General features: G+C 41.4%; 1 protein-coding gene across 1 annotated transcript in view; it reads left to right on the top strand.

Annotated features, from left to right (window-relative positions):
* Positions 1-22,339, top strand: part of bmp6 (bone morphogenetic protein 6) — a 134,125-nt gene that overhangs the window by 62,743 nt on the left and 49,043 nt on the right. Inside the window, exon 3 of the mRNA XM_072570813.1 lies at positions 899-1,047. Within this exon, the coding sequence (XP_072426914.1) occupies positions 899-1,047 (149 nt within the window). The remainder of the gene's footprint in view (positions 1-898; positions 1,048-22,339) is intronic.

Below are 22,339 nucleotides of genomic sequence, written 5' to 3' on the forward strand. Positions count from 1 at the left end.
AAGCCACATGTCCATTCCTGAAACCTGGGTTTTTTCCCCTACAAATCTAGTAGTTCCATGGTTGGCATTAAGGATTCTAACCTCGTCATCAACTGACTAAGTTTGCTAGCGGGAACGATTGGGTTCAAACTCCTATCACTACGTCATTATTTCTGGTCTCTGGGGCATTAGTTCATTAAGAGAATAGGTATGTTGCCATTCTAGGGGCTATGTGCAAGGTCTTGGGCTTCTATCTTCTGAACATGCCCCCAAATGTATGAACACCTATAAATTTGTAGTTGGCCAAGTCCTTTTCACAAATGAATAGAACTTCTGGACAGAGATAAAGGAGTAAATTTGAACTGCTGGTGGACTGTATGGTGGCAGCTCAATGTGGTATGGGGTTGGTGGAAGAGTGGTGGGGAGTAGGGGCTGTGGTCATTGCAACAGTGAAGGATTAACCACCACAATATCCTGAATGGGAAGGTCCGTGAGAGATCAAATGGGATTATTGATGGGAAGGAGATAGTGATCGGTCCATTCGTGATGACACCACTCCGATTCTACAAATTGTGAAAGTTTGTGCTTGAAATCCAGCAAGCACTTGGGAGAAATTCCTGAACTACACTGGGTTGGAGTGCCTGTCCTTTCTGATTTGTACTGAAAGCTAAATCTGTTCCCTTTGATAAACTAGGAAAAAAAACGGTTTCAATCACATGAATGACTCCATTGACATTATAATATAGGTGAGGCTTTTTTTGTTTTTTATTAACTTAGTTTGCATTTGATTAATTGTACCTTAAATGGATGTTTTCATTTTACTTGAAAAGTATGTGGGGTTTTCTTTTAGAATTGTGACTGTAACCTGTTACAAGACTGTTTTTGAAATTAAAAATTGCTGTCTTCTGTCGTCTTGCAGTGATACAGATCTGCTCTTGTTGGATACTCGGACTGTTTGGGCCTCTGAAGAAGGCTGGCAGGTTTTTGACATTACTGCGACAAGCAATCTGTGGGTGATGAGCCCACAGCACAACCTTGGGCTCCAACTTCACGTGCAGACCATTGATGGTGAGTAGACACAAACGGTTCTGATGCTTAGTAAATCAGGGTCAACTTCTACATGTCGCCTGTTTTCTTTTAAATGTAAACACGACAGTGAAATCTTCAATGATTGATTGCACAAAATAATATGAATTATCTTGTTAGTAGAGAACTTGAATATTACTGATAAGTGAGTGATGTTGCTAACACTTTCAACTTATACTCATCAGGCCAAATGTAAGAGTATCAAATTTCAGATGATCACGATTTATACCCTTGAAGAAAATGGTACTGAATGTTTGTTTGAAATATGTTTTGATGAACTGAAGTGTTGCTGTGGAGAAAGCAGCAAGGAACTGTGGACTTTGTTACAATTCAAAAAGACCCGAGGCTTGAAAATACAAAAGAATGTCAATCATCTGAACATCGATTATCTGAATTTTGGATTATCCAAACAAAATTGCAAGGTCCCGATGCTTGGCTAAACTGTTATCCAGCATTCGATTATCCAAACAAAATACTCTTCGCCTGTGTCATTCGGATAATCGAGGTTCCTCTGTATTCCCTTTGTTTGCAGAGACCAGGTACCTCTGTTTGATTGCATACCACTTCCAGCAAGTAGAAATAAGCCATGTTAAAAGGGCAATTGTTGGGCACTTGGAGATCCTATAGTTCCACTGTTTCTTCCTCCATGGAAATATCTCAGCGAATCAAAGTCAACTTCCGAACCAATCAACAATTAATACTGTATATATTGTTGGGATTACTTGAAATTCGGCATTCTTGCATTTGACCTGATGATTACAATGAAAAACGCTGGTGTCTTGTCTCTCTCCAGCAATATTCAAATAATATTTACTGAAGTTGTGGCTGTGAGAATCCAATTTTTTACCCAGCTTTTCTTTACTACATTAATTGCTAAGACTTCATGCGAATGCAAAGTTGGGAAACTTTATTCCTTTTGAATTAACTTGCATCAAATCTACCTGTTTTGAGACACATCTCGCAATTTTCTATCACCACCACAGTCTCTTAATTCCCATTTGTAATTACATTGTGTTTGCTATTTGATTTCTTTTTGGATGGTTGTGGAGTCACAAAATTGCTTAGCGAACCGTAAAATGGGCTGAAGTCCATGCATCGCCAAGGAATTGGAAGGATGTGCAGGCCCTTCTACTCAACAAGTCCACCCAGACTCATTTCCCCCTGATTAACATCCCTAACACGGTGGGCAGTTTACCATGGCAATTCATCTGACTTGCACATTTTTTGCAATGTGGGAGGAAACCCATGCAAACCCTGGGCAAACTCCACTCAGTCACCCAAGGTGGGAATTGAACCCGGGTCCCTGGTGCTGTGAGGTAACAGTGCTAACCAGTGAACAACTGTGCTGCCCACTACTGCCTTATATGATAGCTTCAGTTTCTTTCTCCCACCCCCATCTGAATGCAGAAAGCTGCAGAAGAGAGATTTTCTCTTGACAGTATAGTATTTCTCACATGTGCAATTCTGCTATTTTTAGTTAAACTTGTAATGTGCAAAGTTATAAAGTTAATCAAATTGATTGAAGTGATGTACAAACAAAAAATTGAAGATTTGAAGCAGTCTTCTGCCTGGCCCTGGATCAGCTTTAAACACAACGTGCTATGGGATGTTGTTACACCTGAAGCAGGTGGGATTGAACCTGCACCTCTTGTTTTAGAGGTGAGGATACTACTATTGTGCCATGAGGGCCCTTGGGTTAATTTTATGGTCCTATCCTAAAGAGGGAATGGGGCTAAAATCAGGACAGAATTGGCCTTTATCTTTCACAACTAAGTCAGTGTGAGTGGCAGTCTTTAGCCAGTGAACTCTGATCAGCGAAATAGTGTACGCAGTAGTAAATGTTAAGGTGGGGTTACAATTTCTGATTCTGATCAACTTAGTGGTTCAAGTCAAACTGATGAGTAACATTAATGAAACCAATTGTTGTGCACTCCACCCCAAGCTCTTCATTCTACAGGTCTGGATTAAACAACAACGTAATAATCTGACTAAAGGCTGATCCATGGCTGATTTTCTCCACACTTTGCAGTTTTGACCTTCACCTTTCAGCTGTCCATAGGTGTCTTTCAATTTCAATGAGTCATATGGCTAACGAAGGGAATACATCCTCCCTCCTGCTTAAAGGAAACACAAGTCTTCTCAAATGATCCTCTGACTCTAAGCAGCCCTAGTCCTTTGAGCTTCTAGCTGTTTCACTATCGCCATTAAACGTTCGCTGGTTCTACCACTGGTCATGGCTTGTAAACCTTATCTAGGCTTGCAGGGGTGAGCATGAGTGAACGTACAGATATTGTCACTCACTGAGGTCACGACTGACCATGCCACCCCATGAGCAACGAGGTAAAGACCACGATTTGTAATTGGAACTCTTTGAGATATGTGCATTCCATTGTGAATGGTGCCTTGTTTCCCCTCTCGCTTAAACAAAAGCAGAAGGGGCTGCAAAATCCCAGCAGGTCTGGATGCATCTGTGCCGAGAAATCAGAAGTTAATGTTTTGGGTCAATGAATTTTCTTTCAAACTCTTCTCTTTAAGTTTACTTACAAGCAGTAGCTGCCTGAGGTAGGGAAACATTGTCAGAAAACTTAACGGCGTGCAAGGTGTGATCTTAAGGTTATTATCTTTAAAGAGTTCCTGATCCAGTTTCTAATCTCTGTCTAGTAGAGATCCATAGAACTAAAGCATAACTTGTTTCCACCCAGCTGGTAGACAGAGAAACTGAATATTTTATGGTTCCAGGTAGCTAGTTACCAAAGCATTCTGCCCTTTGGCTCAGTCCCTTTAAAGTATTTTGGAATGTTGATAGCTATGTCTCAGGAATATATTAGTAACCTACCCACAGAAGACTGGCTTAAAGGAGCACATGTTCAGCAAAGTGCAGCCTGAGCTGTTTCGACCACTTCTTGTTTGGCCAACTCGGGTTTGTGGTTGATCTATGGAAATGTCCCAAATGATGCCCCTCTCTGGAAATCCTCTCCATGGGATCCAGGTTCCAGCCTGTTTCTGAACCTGGTCTCTACGCAAAGGAGGAATGCTTACCACATGTTCACATGCAAGTGCCAAATGTGTGGCCAGATTGAAACTTGCAGCCAAATTTCTCTGAGTGTGGCACCAAGCTTTTCAAGCTAGGGAAAGCTATTGGCACAACAGTTCAGTTCTTCTCTCAACGTAACCGGAGTAAGTAAATATGTGTTTCTGAATCTTCACTGATGGAATGGTGGTTAGATGATGACTCAGTGCCAGACCAAAGTGGTTGGTACTTGCTGTGGTTGAACTGACCTCTCCAACCTCTCCCAAGATTAGGAGCCACACCTTGTAAACAGATGAATAATGCTTGCCTTTACATAAAGGGAGCTTTGCAAACTACCCACATTGGGACCATTTTCAGGGTGAGGCCTCTTATGAATTTGATCGATTGAGCTGTGGGCCGCTTGTTGAGTTTGGGAAACTTTGTGATCAAGCCAGCAGATTGGGCCAGCTGGTCCCAAAACATCTATTCTCTTTCTAAAAAAAAAAGCAAGGGCAGAATTAATTCTCAAAGACAAACTGTCTGTTTCTCATAAGAAGACAGGAAAATGGTGGTGGTTGTTGGTGGAGGTCAGTCATCTTCGTTCCGGAACACCTTTGCAGAGATTCCTAGGGGTAATGTCCTAGGCCCAACCATTTTCACCTGTTTCATCAATGACCTTCCATCATAAGGTCAGGTGTTGTGCAATCATCAACCATGCCTATGTTTAGCAGCATCCATGATTCCTCAGCCCACTGAAGCAGTCCATGTTCAAATGTAACAAGATCTGGACAATATCCAGGCTTGGGCTGATGGTGGCAAGTAATATTTGTGCCACTCAATTGCCAGGCTATGATCATCTCCAATAAGAGATCATAGAATCACTGCTGTTTGACATTCAATAGTGTTACCATCACTGAATCTCCACTGTCAACATCCTACTGGTTACTATTGACCAGAAACAGTGGCTACAAGAGAATTTCAGATGCTAGGAATGCTGTGGTGAGTAACTCACCTGACCCCACAAAGTCTATCATCTGCAAAGTATGAGTTAGGAGTGTGATGGGATACTCCCCATTTGCCTGGGCAGGTGCAGCGCCTCCAACACTGGAAGAAGCTTGACAACATTCAGGAAGAAGTAGCCTGCTTGATTGGCACAGCATTTACTCCCTGCACCACCAAAGCTCAACAACAGCAGTGTCAATAATCTACAAGATACACTGCAGAAATTTGCCCAATATCCTAAGACAGCAGCTTCCAAACACATGACCACTTTCCACTTAGAAGGAGAAGAGAAGCAGATACACGGGAACACCACCTTCAAGTTCCCCTCCAAGCCACTTACTATCGTGACTTGGAAATATATCACCGTTCTTTCGATGTCACTGGATCAAGATCTTGGAATTCCCTCAGTAAGGGCATTGGGGCCAACCTACAGCATGTGGACTGCTGTGGTTTTGGAAGGCAGTTCACCACCACCTTCTGAAGGGCAACTAGAGATGGCAATTAATGTTAGCCCAGCCAGTGATACCAGTGAGTGAATTGAAATAAATGTCCTGTGATGCTTCAGAAAGTTTAACTCGCTTTCTCCCCTTGCTGCCAGACCTGTTGGAGTTTCTCCAGCAATGTTTGTTTATCTTAGGTCTCCACCATCTGGATTTCTTTGTCACTTTTAGTGGCGTGCGTTCTAGCCATTTTTCCATGTAAATTGTGGCCCACCACCTATAATTGGCATCGGGCATTCTGATTTTGTTTGATTACCTGCTGGCCATGTTAGGCCCGCCCATTAAGCTAATCTTTTACATGTTGAAAGATGAATAAATGAAAGATTGAAATCTTCTTCCTGGACACACTCCACAACAAGACTTGTAAAACCAATTTATTTCTGCTGTGCAATGACTCTCTCCTGTCTAGGTATCTGCAGCAACTGTTGAAATGCAGTGTCTTTACACAAATAACTAATTTTAAAAAAGCTAATCTTTATACTTGTTTGTTTTGGCTGAAAGAAATATTGGTCCAGCTGCTAAGAGATTTCTCCTCTTGAAACCGTGCAGGGGGATCTGATACTCCTCTGAGCAAGCAGTTTTTATTGCATCTGGAGAAGTGTTGCTTTTTAATACAGTGCTCCCTCTGTAATGGTACAGAGGTTCCATTCCCATCCTTCCAACTGAGATATAAATGCTGCCAATCGACCTAAATTGACACTGTCAATTGGGGTTAAAAGGGGTGCTGGACCCTTTTCATTACAGCACAATCCTTTTTGGCGATTTCAAATGCGGAGGTCAGATTTACAATCACGCTATTGTTGGAGGCTAGATTCTTTGGCACAAAAGAGGAAAACTAGAGAGCAAAACAAGAGTGCGACAACAAGTTGCAGCATAAAAGTTGATGGTTCAGCTAACTTGGTCTCTTGCAATCTTTTCCCCCACCTAGTTCAGCGTGAGCCATTTGTTTCTTCGCACTATCTTACTCACACCATAACTCTTATTATTCCTCTCTCCCTGCCTCTGACTTGGTTCGCAGTCTAGTTTCCAATTTAACCCCATGTTAACAGTTGTAAATTAACATGCCAGCAAAAATAAGCAGATATAAAGCTATAAAGTAACAACTGTATATTGCCACTAAATGATCGACTTATGCAATCTATAACTATGAAAATCTGTTTGTGAAGTATCTTGCAAAAAATAGTTTTTGAATATGCAATCTCGGGCTTCATTCAATTTCTCCATAATCTGTGGTGAAGGAAGATTCCGTGAAGCTCCTTTTTACACAGGTGCATGCACAAACTTGCACAGAGACGCGCACACTTGTTGTGACCCTTCGTCCTCTCCAACACTACCCCTGTTACGCATGGCTTCCAACACCCTCACCCACCACCACCACCACATAGCTTCCAACACCCTCCTCCACCAACACCACATCGCTTTCAACACCGCCACCCTCTTTCCAACTCCCCACCACAACGTAGCTTCCAATACCCCCACCCACCACATAGATTCCAACACCCCCACCAGCTTCACATGCTTACACATATATAGACGCACACAAGTGTACATGAACCTTCAACACGCCTTCCAAAATGTCCACGTGCACAGATGTGTGTGCCCAGACACTGATGTGCAGGTGCACCTCTCTCAGCACCCCTCCCCTTCTCCACTCGTGGGATATTTCCATGTACCCCTCTTTCTCCTATACTGGATTGTATCTATTCAACCTCTTCTCGCACCAAGCCTGTATACTAATCTCTATAATCATCTTGTATAGTCTGACAGGGATGTCAAGGCCAAATTGGGCTTGTGAATGGGTGATGTCACATGTTAATTAAGATAAATGGGTGCAATCTGGATGTGTTCCTATATGGGAGAGCCAGTATTCTGTGCATTTGAGTTTTGTGATGTGTAATTTCAACTAATATTCTGACTGGAATGACATACCAGGAGTTTGTCTAACCAGCCTTTAGTCTCCGGTATTAACCAAAATCCCACTGTGGTCTTGTTGTCTCTCACCCCATGCCCATTAGAACCTGCCACTGAAAATGTTTTCTGTAGTTAAAGATCACTTTGATCTCAACATCTATCCACTTATTGCTTGGTTGAGTATGTCCAGCGGATCTGGGGCTACTCCATTACTTCTGAACTGAGCAGCTGCCTCGTCACCTTCCCCAACTCCTTGGAAGATGGGGAGCTTTTGACCCCAGATGTGATCTGTGACTCCATCCAGGGTTGTGACCAACAGTTTGAGAACCATTGATCTGACTTCATCTTGAACAAAGCGATGGTGGCTTCAACTTCCATGATAATGATCAGGACAGAATTTCATGTACTAAGCTTCCTCCTAACAGAGAAGATTTTAAATGGAAAGGAGAAGCAGAGACCTGAGTGTGATGCATTCAATAAATGTAGCAGTACAGATACACAAATATAAATTGTTGCTGTAATGTATCATCTTAGTGTAATAAATCATCGTAGGATGTTGTGCAGGCACATTGCAAGACAAAGTATGACTGAGTCACATAAGATATTTAGTCCTGACCATAAGTGGTCTTAGAGTTTTTAAAAAGCTTCATAAATGAAGTAAGTTAGATAGAGGGTTGGAAAGGGGTAGAACAGATGTTCCATGGCTGAAGTTTGAGGCAGATAAATGCACGACCAGTCGTGGAATGAATGCCTTTACAAAACAAAACTGGAATATTTTGATCTGCAGCATGAGGTAAAACATACAAGAGCAAAGACCAATGCTCAACTTGTACAACACCCTGAGTGATCAGAATAGTGTGGCATTATAGTGAGGCTATAAAGTTTATGCTGTAGTTCCTATGCCTCTTAGCTTTTAAATCACCTACTTGGCTCATCACCTAGAAGTAGATTAAGTAATGCTTCATTTCTCATTGAAGTGACAACCATACACTGGAGACATTCTTCTGACCTCCATCTGTTTGGAGAGGTGACTGTGTTATTGCTGACTATTCTAACTTGGTTGTTGCCCTATGCTTCTAATTTACCTAGAGATTTCTTCCTCCATTTCATTTACATTCTCAGCAACCTATAATGTGATCCCTGTGTTCTTTTCTAGATTTCTGTGTGTTCCCAAGTGACACTATTGGCACTTAGCAAAACATCAATCTCTCCTTGACTTTTAGTTGCCATGTGGACAGTTGGATGAACCAATCTTGACTGTTCAGTGTTGTATTTGACTTGGATTGGGTTACCAACCATTGACAGCAGGTGGGTTGGGGCATAGCAGTGCCACCTGTCCTTGCAGAGCTGAATTGAAGAGCATGTCCAATTCCAGTGGTAGAGGACAGACCACTGGTTAGTTGTAACAAGAAGAGGCACTTGTCTTGCAGTTTGTTTGCATGATGACAATAGGTGAAAGTTACATTTGACAAGTTAGATGTGGTAACTTATTATCAAGAGTCAGATGAAATGTCTGTCTGTATTGAAATCTCCTGATTGTCTAAGACTGAGAAATCAGATTGGGTGATGACTCATGCAGCATCTTTGCATGAACTCTTTTTCAGAGCAATAATAGATTAGATTCCCTCTAGTATGGAAACTCCCTTTTGGCCCAACAAGTCCACACCAACCCTGGAAAAGCAACCCACCCAGACCCATTCCCCTACATTCACCCTTGACTAATACACCTAACACTACGGGCAATTTAGCATAGCCAATTCACCTAACCTGCACGTCTTTGGACTGTGGGAGGAAACCCGAGCACCCAGAGGAAGCCCACACAGACCCTGGGAGAATGTGCAAACTCCACACAGTTGCCCAAGGTGGGAATGGAGCCCGGATCCCTGGCGCTGAGAGGCAGCAGTGCTAACCACTGAGCCACCCTGCCACCTCGTCAGGATCTATGGCACTGTCTTTGCTGATTCTACTGAGTATCTGATCATCAACTTCACAGTGGCTTCTCTCGCCATCCGGATACCATTTGGTTTTAAATATGCGAACATGAGATTTGTACAAATGTGTGGAGCTCTCTTTGAGAATTTGGGTGTTTGATTTTCTTCAGAAGGTATTTACAGATAATTTCATCAGGGTATGGTATTTGTCCTATTTGGTGTGTGTCTGTTGTCCACCTCATTATCAAGCTCTTAGGCTCAAGTATTTTCAGCATTGCTTCTAGTTTATGTAGAAAATCACCTTAATCGGATACTAATACTGTGAATTGAAGTTACTTGTTCATGATTTCTAACGTGGGAATTTGGCAGTTGTGGAATTCGATCACCAAAATATCAGTTAAAATTCAGCGTACTGCAAACAGAAATAAGAACAAAAAATGTGGGCACGCTGTCTGTGAGGCAACATCTATAGGGAGAAACCTGGTTAATGTTTCAGGTCAATGACCTTTTCATCGAAACTGAAGGTAGAAATCTAACCATTTTTAAGCAAGTGAAAATGAGAGATGGAGATATGGAAGGAGCAAATGTGAAGAACATTGGGGCAGAAACCAGGAGAGATTAAATAACAAGGTTACACAGTGCAACAGCAAAAAGCAGGGAAACAGAGCTTATCTTATCAGGAGTTCTGAGAATGCTTTCTACATTCTGTGGTTAACAACTTGGTATTTGGAAAATAGTTCTTTCTGGGCACAGTGCCACAGAATGTCTGCTGATGTCTGTGCACTCATTATATTTAAAACTCTATGTATATGAAATATGTTTTGACATGTGGAGATTGGAATGATTAATGTGAGAACATCCAGGAAGCTGAAATCTCAATTAATGTTTTACTACTTGGCCTCCAGTGCCTTAATTTTTTTTGTTTTAAGCTAGAGGGAGTGAGGTCTGGAGAGTGACGTGGATGTTCCTTTGCCTGTTTCAGGCTAAGTAGCTCAATAACCACTTTTGACAATGTATGGAACCTGTGCCAGTGCGGCTGTTTCCTGAAACATCGGTCTAACACACCTGGCTGCATGCCAAGCATAGAACTACTGGCCCTCTCCTAAGAGGAAGGACTGGGAGACGCACTAAGTCAGATGTTCCTTTTCGATAGTCTTGGTGGACCCATGCGTGTTTTAGTTGTCCGCCATTCTAGTGCTATCGTGTGATGCTTTTTATGCAAGCAACTTACATAATGTGCAACCAGCACATGGAAAATCTGTTTGAAGCATATGGTGAAATTCATGAAACTCAAATTTTCCATGCTCTGTTTCATGCTCCATGCCCAATCACCTTGGGCTCAAAGATTCATCCTGCAACAACTTCATTGCACTAAGAAACAAACAAATTAATCTATATATTGCAATTGGAATGACCATTCATGTTATAGAAGCATTACTGGACTAGTGTCTGTCCATAACTTTAAGGAAACTAGTGGAATATCCCAAAATTAGCAAATTCATTTGCTGAATACATGTTTCAATTCCAAAATCAATGTTGAATTCAGTCTAGTTAAAAAGATGACTTCTGTTTCTCAATGGGATCAATTCAAACAGCGATTGTTTGGAGCAGGGACAGTAAAATGAGCTCAACATGTAGCAAAGGAATACTTTAGAAATGGTATATTGATTGCAACTCCTAATATTTATTGATTTGATTTTCAAACCTATGCTCTTAACAACATTGTCAGGGCTACAACAATTTCTAAAGGTATTTAATCATGGGATGTGATTGTCATTGGCTGGGCCAACATTTAATTCCCACCTATAATTGCCCTTGAAGGTGGTGATGAAGTGTCCCCTTAAACCATTGTAGTCCATAGAGAACGGTTCACCCATGCTGTTGAAGACTGAGTTACAGATTTTGACCGAGTGACGTTGAAGGGAAGGGGATATAGTTCCAAGTCAGGACGGTATGTGGCTTGGAGAATAACCTGTACCTGTAGTTCTTGACCTCTTGAGGTGAAAGAGGATGTGGGTCTCAAAGGTGCTGTTGAATGATCATGGGTGAGTCACTGCAGTGCATCTTGTAGATTTTGCACACTGCTGCCACTGTGTGTCACTGTTGGGGTAAGTGAATGTTGAGGAGCTTGATGGAGTACCAATAAAGTGTCCTGAATGGTGTTAAGTTTGGTGATTTAATGTTGGAGCTGCACACGTCCAGGAAAGTGAACCTGGTGAACAGTGGTGCTGTTTGTGACTTCCTACATGTCTGACTGTGTAACATATTCCACAAAGTAGAATTCTTGAGAGAGCTGTCCTGAAGTGTATTTATGACACTGTATAAAAGATATCCAGGAGCTACTAGAGCAATAGGGTCAATGGGGGAGTGGGGAGATGAGGAGGAAGTCCCTGGTTGGAGTCATCCCTAGCATGTAGGAAGATGGTTGTGTTTGTTGGAGGCTAGTCATCTCTGCCCCAGGACATCTCAGCAGGAGTTTCTCAGGAGGGTCCTTGTCCCAACCACCTTCGGTACTCCATCAATAGCCTTGTTTCCATTGTAAGAGCAGGAATGGGGATGTTTGTCGATCATTGCACAATGTCCAACACTGCAAATCTTGCAATACTGGAACAGCTTATGTACAAATGCAGCAAGATGTAGACAGTGTTCAGACTTTCACTGATGGTGGTAAGCCACATTCACACAAGTGCTGCACAACGCCTAGGTTGTGGTTGAATGTCGATGGCCCATAGTGCCGAGATTTAAATTGCCGGATCAGTTTGATTCCTATCCCATTCAGTAGGGTGGTAGTGCCACACAACACAATGGAGGATGTTCTCAGTGTGAAAGTGGGATTTCATCTCCTCAGGAACTGCTTTTGAGCATATCAAAAGCTTCAGTGCTGCATTGACCAGAGGTTTGTCTCATTGTATAAAATTGTATTTTTTATGGAAGATTTTGTAAGTAAAATCGTTTTGGAACACTAAAGGTGAGCATTTCAGCACGATCCATAAAAATAACCTTTCTGCCAAAATGAAGGTGTTGCTCTTGCTATGTCATGTTGGTTGGTAGCATAATGCTAAGACCCAGAAATGTTGGTTTGACACTTGATTCCAAACGTGAGTTCTTTTTTAGTTTTGTGTTGGTAAAATGAGGGGATATCTATTGGGAAAGACTGGTCAGTTTGCAAGTCTTCTGGAGAAAGGAAGCTTGAGTGTGTCCTAATGGAGGACTCTGTAGAGGAGGAAATAAAAGAATATATGTTGAGAGAATGATTCCACTTGTGGATGAGACTAGAGATAGAGCTGATAAATGTCTGTTAATTGTCAGTACGAAAGTCCAGAGATTGGTTGGGATATGAGACTCACTACCGCAGGGAGTAGTTAATGGGAAACAAAATCTGGGAGAAGGGGACAGAAGCTTTTGTTTGTTGAGTTTGATATTGGAGGAGGATCATAGGGAGAGTATTTGTTAAGAATAGCCTGTTTGTGTGCACTGAATTCTATGAAAGTATACGCATGTTTGGTATTACTTATAAGTTTCTTCTGTGCCCATTTTTGTAAATTTTTTTTTTGTCCATCTTTGAATGGTGTTGCCTTCCAAGTGCAAGAAATGCATTCCCTTGAAGTTGTGTGAAAAACATTTGTTAAGCCAGCAATCAATTTTAGTTCTGCTCATTGCGTGGAGATGGCATGATGGTATTGTTACTGGGCTAGTAACCACAGACTTGGAGACCTGGGCTCAGATCCCACCACAGCAGATGGTGGCATTTGAATTCATTAAAATCTGACTGCTGCTGTCATAAAATCACATTTAGTTAACTGGTGTGCTTTAGGGAAAGCAATCTGCTGTCCTACTTGATATGGTCTGCAGACCCACAGCAATGTTAACTCGAAAATAAAACAAAGAATTGCGGATGCTGGAGATCTGAACGAGACATTGCTGGCAAGAATGGCAGCACAAGGATCGAACAATGGTCATGTCAGCAAGTCTGAGCATTTATGGGGAGAAAGCAGAGTTAACGTTTAGAGTCTACTGACTCTTGAACACTCAACACCAGACTCATGACATTAACTCTTGCTTTTCCCATGGATGTTGCTAGACCTGCTGAGTTTTGCCAGCAATTTCAGATGCTGACACTTAACAGCCTTCTGAAATGGCCCATCAGGCCACTCAGTTGTATCAACTATTAAGCCATCTCAAAGCAAAGGAATGAAGCCAGATGAAATTTCTGGCATTGATTTTGGGCACTGAAACTAACCATGGTAAACTCATTCTTATCAATCCTTACTCCTTGCCAACATTTCTGTGCCAGTGCCATAATTGGTAAACAACAGCCTGACATGGTCATACTCACAGTGTCATACCTTCCAGACAATGTCCCAGACAGCACCACACTATGCCAGAAGTGGAGGCACAGAGGTATTCAGTTGTGAGAGAGTTGCCTTGGGAGGCCTCAATATTGACTCTGGACTTCATGAAGTCTCAAGTCAAACATGGGCAAGGAAACTACCTACTGATTTACCATATACTACCCACCTCACACTCAGCGGCTGAATCAGTGTACTTCTATGTGGAACTTGGAGAAGGCACTGATGGTGGCAAGGGTGGAGAAGGTACTCTGGAGGACTTCACAGTCCATCACTAGAAGTGGGTAGTTTATATCACTATTGTTCGTGTATCAAAGTATGTAGCTGCTAGACTGAAAATGTGGTAAGGTGTGAAGGAACCAACAAGAGGCAAAATGTCAACTGAATTTGTTCTCTCCCCCGCCTGTCAGCGAAGTATCTGTCTGTGATAGTGTTCATATAAGTGATCATTGTACAATTCTGCTGATGAAATCATGTCTTCACTTTGAGGATGCAATCTGTGGTGTTGCGTGGCATGATTGCCATGCTAAATGTGCCAGATTTGAACTGCTTCAGCAACTCTAGACTGGGCATCATTAGGTGCCATCAGCAGGAGCAACGTTATTTTTGAGCACAAATTGCAACCACTTTTTCCAGGGCATACCCCTCTTTACCAACCCACATCAAGCCAGGGGATTAACTGAAGTTCAATGAGGGCTCCAGGAGGGCATGTCAGGAGTACCACCTGGCATACCTATAAATGAGATGTCAAGCTGGTAAAGCAGGACTACTTGTGTGCCCGACAGCATAAGCAGCAAGTGATAGACGTAGGTAAGAAATTCCACAACCACCAAATCAGATCTGCCATATCCAGTTGTGAATGATAGCAGACAATTAAACAACTTTTTCTGGAGGTGGTGTCTCCACAACTAACCCCATTTGTGGCAATGAGGAAGCCTAGCACAGTGCAAATGACAAAGCTGAAGCATTTGGAACAGAATCCCCCATTTTCTCAGCATCCTGGAGGTTATCATGGACCAGGTAGATCTTGTCTATCCTTAGGTAATGCAGCTAAGGATGGACAAGTCTCCTGGTCCTGATGGAATGCATCCCAAGGTACTAAAAGAGATGATGGGAGAAAAGCAAGTGCACCTTTGGTAATTTTCCAAAATTCACTGGACTCTGGGGCAGTTCCAGCAGATCTGAAAACAAATGTGACACCACTGTTTGAAAAAGGAGGTAGACAAAAGATGGGGAATTATAGACCCGTAAGCTTTACCTCTGTAGTAGGGAAGATGCCGGAGTCTATTATCAAGGAAGAAGTAGCAAGTCATCTAGATAGAAATTGTCCTGTTGAGCAGATGCAGCATGGGTTCATGAATGGCAGGTCATGCTTAACTAACCTTCTAGAATTCTGTGAAGACATTATGTGCACAGTGGACAATAGGGACCCAGTAGATTTGGTGTACCTAGATTTCCAAAAGCCTAAGATAAAGATGCATGGCATTATGGGTAAAGTATTAGCATGAATAGAGGATTGGTTGACTAACAGGATGAAGAGTGGGGATAAATGAGTGCTATTCTGGTTGGCAATCAATGACTAGTGGGTGTGCTTTATTCACCGTAATTATTCCCAATTTACATCAATGATTTGGAGTTGGGGGCCACCTGTAGTGTGTCAAAGTTTGCAGATAACAAAGATGAGTGGCTGAGCAAAGTATGCAGAGGACTGTGAAACTTTGCAGAGGATCATAGATACTTTGAGTGGGCAAAGATCCAGCAGATCGAATACGATGTTAATAAATGTGAAGTCATCTATTTTGGTAGGTGTAGCAGCAAGAAAGACTATTCCTTGAATGGTAAAAAGTTCCAGCATGCTGCTATGCAGAGGGACCTCCGTGTCCATGTGCCTGAATCACTGAGGGTTGGTCTGCAGGTACAGCAGGTTATTAGGAAGACAAATAGAATTTTGTCCTTCATTACTAAAGGAATTGAGTTTAAAAGTAGGGAGGTTATGCTGCAGCTGTATAGAGTGCTGGTGAGGCCACACCTGGAGTACTGCATGCTGTTTTGGCCTCCTTACTTGAGAAAGGATGTATTGACTCTGAAGGGGGTGCAGAGGAGGTTCACTAGATTGAGGGGGTTAACCAGTAAGGAGAGACTGAGTAGACTGGGACTATATTCATTCGAATTTAGAAGAATGAGGAGGGATCCTATAGAAAAAATATAAAATTAGAAGGGAATTGGTAAAATAGACATAAAGAAGATGTTTCCACTGGTGGGTGAAACTAGGACAAGAGGGCAAAGCCTCAAAATTAGAGGGTGCAGATTTAAAATTGAATCGATAAGGAAGGTCTTCACCCAGAGGGTTGTGAATCTGAAATTCCCTGCCCACTGAAGTAGTTGACTCTACTTAAGTAAATGTTTTTAAAGCTAAAATAGCTTTTTTTTTGAACAATAAACGAATTAAGAGGTATGATGAGAGTGTGGATAAGTGGAGCTGAGTCCGTGAAAAGATCAGCCATGATCTTATTGAATGGCGGAGTGGGCTCAAAGGGCCAGATAGCCGACGACTCCTCGTTCTTCAATTATGAAATTGAACTTCAGTATGAGTACTGCAGCTACTGCAGGATGTCAGAGACCAGGAACCCTGCAGTGAATAGCTCCCATCCTGATTCATCGTTTACAAGGTCAGGAGTGTGATAGAATACCCCCCACTTGTCTGGATGAATACAGCTCCAATAACACTCCTCTAGAACAAAGCAACCTGCTTTATTGGCACATCATCCACAAACCTCCATTCTCTCCATCATTGAAACTCAGTACTAGCAGTGTGGACCATCTACAAAAAGGCACTGCAGAAATTCACCAAGGGTCCTTAGACAGCACCTTCCTGTCCCATGACCACAAACATCTAGAAGGACGACGACAGCAGATAGAGGGGAACGCTACCATTTACCAGTTGTCCTGCACTTATGCTGGTTTAAAACTATATTGCCGTTCTTTTGCTGCAGCTGGGTTGTGGAACACCCTCGCGATCAGCATTGTAGATGTACCCACGTCAAAAGGGACAACCGTTCCAAAGGAAGCTCACCACCATCTCTGGGGAATCTAATACTTGGGCATTACAATGACCTCAACCCATAATTGTTTTCAACAAGTTGATATTTATATTGCAGCATCTGTGGAGTTCATTAACTCCAAAGATTCTGCAGAATGTCTTAAAGTTCCACCTCATAGCTGCCTTAATGTCTTGCACCGATGTGAGCAAATTGAGAGGTTGATCTTTCTTTTTCTCTGGATGCAGCCTCCATTAATTCAGAAATACAAATAAAATAAATAAATACCAAAACAACCCAAGGGGAAACCTCTGACCAGTCACATTCTGGGCATCCCGTTTCTCTGACATTTGACCAATCAGATAAAGTATTCTTCACAGAAATGTGTAATGTTAGAAAATACATCAGTTTGTTTCTTTGGGATTCATTGAAAATGCTTGGTGCAGTTTTATGAATAACTTTTTTTTTCATTTTCACTACTTGCAATCTTTGTACCATCAGGTAGAAAATGCTGGTGTATGAAAATGCAAGTTCAGTGCTATTAACAGCTGCAATTGAGTCACTGGCATAATTTTATCCAGAATTTGTAGTTCTGAGAAGCAACTAGCAAATATCTTTCGTAACATTCCAAAAGCTTTACAGCCAATTGAGTGCTTTGTAGTGAAGTCACTGAGTGCAATTTAGAGCTACGGAATTGTTTCAATGGTGGTGTTTGGCATGTTGGAAAAGCACCCCCACCCTCATCTTGACACATACTGTTCTGGGAACTTTGATATCCACCTGAGAAAACAGAGGAGACCTGGCTTTCATAGGGTCCTCGGACTGTGCAGCGGTCCCAGAGTGATGTGATTTGAGTATGATTTGAACTGTACAAAGGTCTAAGACCTAGAAGGAAAAAGTGAGGACTGCAGATGCTGGAGATCAGAGCTGAAAATGTGTTGCTGGAAAAGCGCAGCAGGTCAGGCAACATCCAAGGAGCAGGAGAATCGACGTTTCGGGCATAAGATTCCTGAAGAAGGGCTTATGCCCGACACGTCGATTCTCCTGTCCCTTGGGTGCTGCCTGACCTGCGCTTTTCCAGCAACACATTTTCAGCTCTAAGACCTAGAAACTTTGCAGTGTAACCTGGGCTACTGGATGTATTTTCTGATGAGGTTTTTTATGAGAAAATACTTCACTATATTCCTTTGTGTCCACACGTAAGATGTTCTCATTTTGTTTATTTCACCACCCTCTCTTTACTCTTGCTTTGTGTCTCATGCTCTCTGTTCTTCTGGACATTTGCTATCAAACATCAGCTGACCAGATGGGGGAAGCATGCACAACTTTTCGCCAAAAAGTGGTGTTTGTTGAAATAGGCTTTTGGATATGTTTGAGAATTCTTTTCTCAGTAAAGTCCAGTTGGTTATTAAATAGCTAAATGGATTATAAAGCAGTGTCTCAAATACGTTATAACTCCAGGTGCTGTTTTTATTGGACAAGTATAATCCCAAACTGAAACCTGGCTTGGTCTGTTTTAGTTTTAACAAAGTGTTCTTTTGCTGAAACACAAACTGTCAATGATGCTGATTTCAGGTTTCGTAATAAAGTTGAAATTTATTATGCAACAGAATTGAAGAATAAAATGGAATAAACCAAACTCTTTACTGGAACACAAATTTAAAATTTTCAGAATGTGGTAAAATACAATTGCTACTTTTCTGTAGCAAAAACAGAATTGCTTGAGGAACTTAGCAGGTCTTGGCAGTACCTGTGTCCATATGACTCAAAACATTAGCTGTTTTTCTCTCCACAGATGCTGATAAATGATTATGACTAGAGAAATATTTACAAATTAATTATTAGGCCCCTCGTGCCACTAGTGCAAAATCCAAACTCTTAACATAAATAATAATTAAAATATATGCATGTTAAGTGTCTTGCATTACAAATCTGTCCCTGGGGTCTAATTGGTTGAAGAGGTAATTGTCTGCAATGATATTAGAGTTTGAAAAGATCAAAGCATTTTAATGTAAAAATTACATTTATAGAAGGAGATTTCTCACAATGCTGAGATCACACGTTAGAACACAAGCAAAGATGTGAATTAGTCCATGGTGCAATGTGTTAGTCAGATTTGTTTAAAGGGAGTTAAATGTTTTCCTTGTTTTTTTTTGCCACATCATCTATGTCTAGACATAGTTCCTTTTTATTATTTTAAAAAAACTTTATTGAAATTAATCTGTCAGTATTTCATGTGGAACTCCAGAATTCTAAAAGTGTAATTGTTTTGCTTTTGAGTTAATACCTAATTTTATTCTTCTGGGCCAAATGAGGAAACAGCTATGTTGGAAAAGCCATGTCAGTCAGGCTTCTGGGTAGAAGGGAGTTTTCCATAAATAGTTATTCCATCATTCAATTTGTGTCCAACTATGAGCCCTGCCTATGCCCTGCCCTGAAAAATGGGTTTGACCAGTTTATTTTTTTTTTAATTTGGGCTGGATGGAAAAAAGATGGATAATAGTGATTTTTGTTTGATTGCTGTCAGATGTATCCAGATTTATTCTTTAATTCCATGGTATGGGGCAGCATTGCATTGTACAGCAGAGTTTCATGATTGGAAACCCATCACCAAAACAAACTATTAATGTTTTTTCTTTGCTACGTGACTGCTGTTGCTGGCCAGTAGGGTCATAGATTCACAGAGCACAGAAGCTGTCCCATTGGTCCAGCCAGTCCATGCTGAACATAATCCCAAGTTAAACTAGTCCCAGCTACCTGCTCCTGGTCCATATCCCTTCAAAGGTTTCCTATTCAACTATATATCTAAGTGTCTGTTAAACGTAGGTTTGACTATTTAAGAAAAAGTCTTTCGTGAAAACACACATCTGCAGCTGTTTAAGATGTAGGAATAGCCATCACTTCAAAGCAACTAAAGGCAAGCAAGCAGCATGGTTTTGTGAGCATCTCAAATCCCAATTAGTGAAACAAAAATTCAGCAATTCTTGGTTTAAAGTCAGATTCTGCTGACAATATTTGGTAGGTAGATTGAAGGAGTTTCCAGTTGTGTGCATTTCAAAGTAAAGAGCTGAATCTGAAAGGCATCACCACCAGCAATGTTAATCTCATTCCTATGTTGACTGTGTAACTTAGTCCACTAACCTCCCTCAGACTGCAATTCCTTTCCTTTATTATGTTATTTACAACTTCAACTTCTGAACATCCATGTAAAGCAGTAACTTGCATTTATTCAGCACTTGCAGCAGAGGAAGCAATATAATGTGCTTCCCAGGAGCATTGTCAAATACACTCTCATATATTTCTATGTTGCTGAATGTCAAAGATGAGGAGAAGCAATAGGCTTTCTGCCCTGTAAGCGTCCTCTCTCATTCAGCTCCTCCTTGGATTATCTGCCTTGATACAGTTAGCATTCACAAATCAATCTGCCTGACTCTTCAATGTGCTTCACACAGAGTGAGGAACCTTGGGATCATCTCCAATGCTAAATGGCCTAGCACCCTTTTCCCAGCCAGGGAAACATTCTCTCAGTTCCTTTCTTGCTAATACCTTTCAACATTTCTATGAAACTACCTATCAATAGGCATTGTTTACTGTGGTATTTTCCCAAATGACTGCTCAGTTGGTACCTTGTGCTATTTGCCAGTTTTATGACTCCGGCTGAGGGTTAATTTGAGGTGGTTTGCTGCCACAAGTGCCCTCTTTGTGTTTGTTTTGTTTTGGGCCTAATTAATGATTAGTTGTAGAGGAAATTCCTGCTGGAAAGTACCTTCAGAAGAGGCAGTGTTCTTAAATATCAACATGTACTGCATAATTGTAATAAATACAATTACGTTTGGTCAGACATAATCGCTAGGACCTTAGGGAGTTAGTACAGTTACACCTGCTCCCTCCAAAATGTCAGGTAGAACTCTTGTCTCCACCCACAGATTGTGACACCAATAAAATGGGCCAGCCAATGCCACATGACCATTATCCCCTTCACCACCATTGCATTATCAACACCCCTCCTCTCTCCAAGCTTGTTCCCTATCATTAACGCATTACACAATAATGTATACAACAATGACAGTACCACGACCTCCGCTCCCTAGAAGTCTGACTTCACAAACCTAGGCAGTTTAGGTGTTCCACACTCTTCTGGGAACACACTTTTAAGCATTACTAAAGCATGACTGGAAGTTAACATTTTATCTTGCACTCATTTAAACAAAGTCACAAGAAACACACATCACAAAATGGACACTTTTTTTAAACAGCATGGGAAAAGAGGCTGATTGATTGGGTCATAGGAAATGCACCGAGTGGTTAGCTGTCAGTTTTAATTCTCTGACCAGGCAAGTAGATTCTGATTGGTCAGGGTGTTGTTATAGGAATGCAGCAGAATTTCTGTCTCCACAACTACCTTTCTTTATGGAAAAGATATAATGTCTGTGCTTTTGTCCACATAAGTGTTCTGAGTAGTTGAGCATGTAACTTCCAGCATGTTCAACTGCATCGTCCTTCAAGCCAAGCAGGTGATCTTAATTTCATTTTAGAAATGGTGTCTCATATGTCCTCGATCTGATGAGTCCAAAGTGAAAAGCTTTAGGTTTTACACAAACAAAAACAGAAATTGCTGGAAACGTTTAGCAGGTTTGGCAGCACATCAGTGGAGAGAAATCAGACTTAACCTTTCGGATCGAGTGACCCTTCCTCAAACTCATACCACTTCCATGGAGTCATGTGCAGCGTATTGATCTGGATATCCTTGGATGTCATGCTGTAAAGCAAACCCTGCTGTCTTTGGAGTCATGCCAAATGTTATCTTTTTTTACATGTTCCTGAATTTCCTTGACTTTTTCAGATCAAGGCTTTGTGTGTGGACCAGATTTCTGTACTAAGTCATTAATTACAGTCACTAGTACACAGACCAATCGACTTTGTATTCTCAACAAAAGCTACATCAGTGCACTCCCTGACTCCAGATTGGCTGGCTGCAATCCAAATTCCAATTCTGCTTGTTCAAGCACTTGCCCAAAATGCTACAACTTCAGGTTACCTATTTGCAAAACTGCAGCCACTCTTACAAACACTGGTTTTTTTCAAAGCAGTTCTTTCACATTTCAGTTCCCAGTTTTTAAAATGATGTAGTACTTGCGTAATATCACTTTAAGTTCTTTCAGTTTATACGCTTGTATTCTGCCATGGTATTTCAACTTGATTGTAAAGCTTGCTGGACTCTGTACCACAGCAAATTGCAGTATATCCTTTTTTTTCCAGACGTTTTAACAATTCAATGCAGCATTACAAAAATGCAAACCTTATGTTACTGGCTGGTCTGTGCTAATTTTACTGCTTTCAAGCAGTACTCTCTGCACTCCTTGCTGGATGTTTGTCTTTTAAGGGTAGCCACCTGATTGATTGTTCAAAGTGTAGGCAATGATTACATGATTGGTAAGGCCTCAAATTCTTTTTCTAGCCTTTTCACTCTTCATTGCAACTATGATTTGTGGAACCTTTGATCTGGCAGCAGTACTGTTTGTGAGAGGTGCAA

This window comes from Chiloscyllium punctatum, chromosome 5 (assembly GCF_047496795.1).
Source record: "Chiloscyllium punctatum isolate Juve2018m chromosome 5, sChiPun1.3, whole genome shotgun sequence".
In the NCBI taxonomy this organism is placed as follows: domain Eukaryota; kingdom Metazoa; phylum Chordata; class Chondrichthyes; order Orectolobiformes; family Hemiscylliidae; genus Chiloscyllium; species Chiloscyllium punctatum.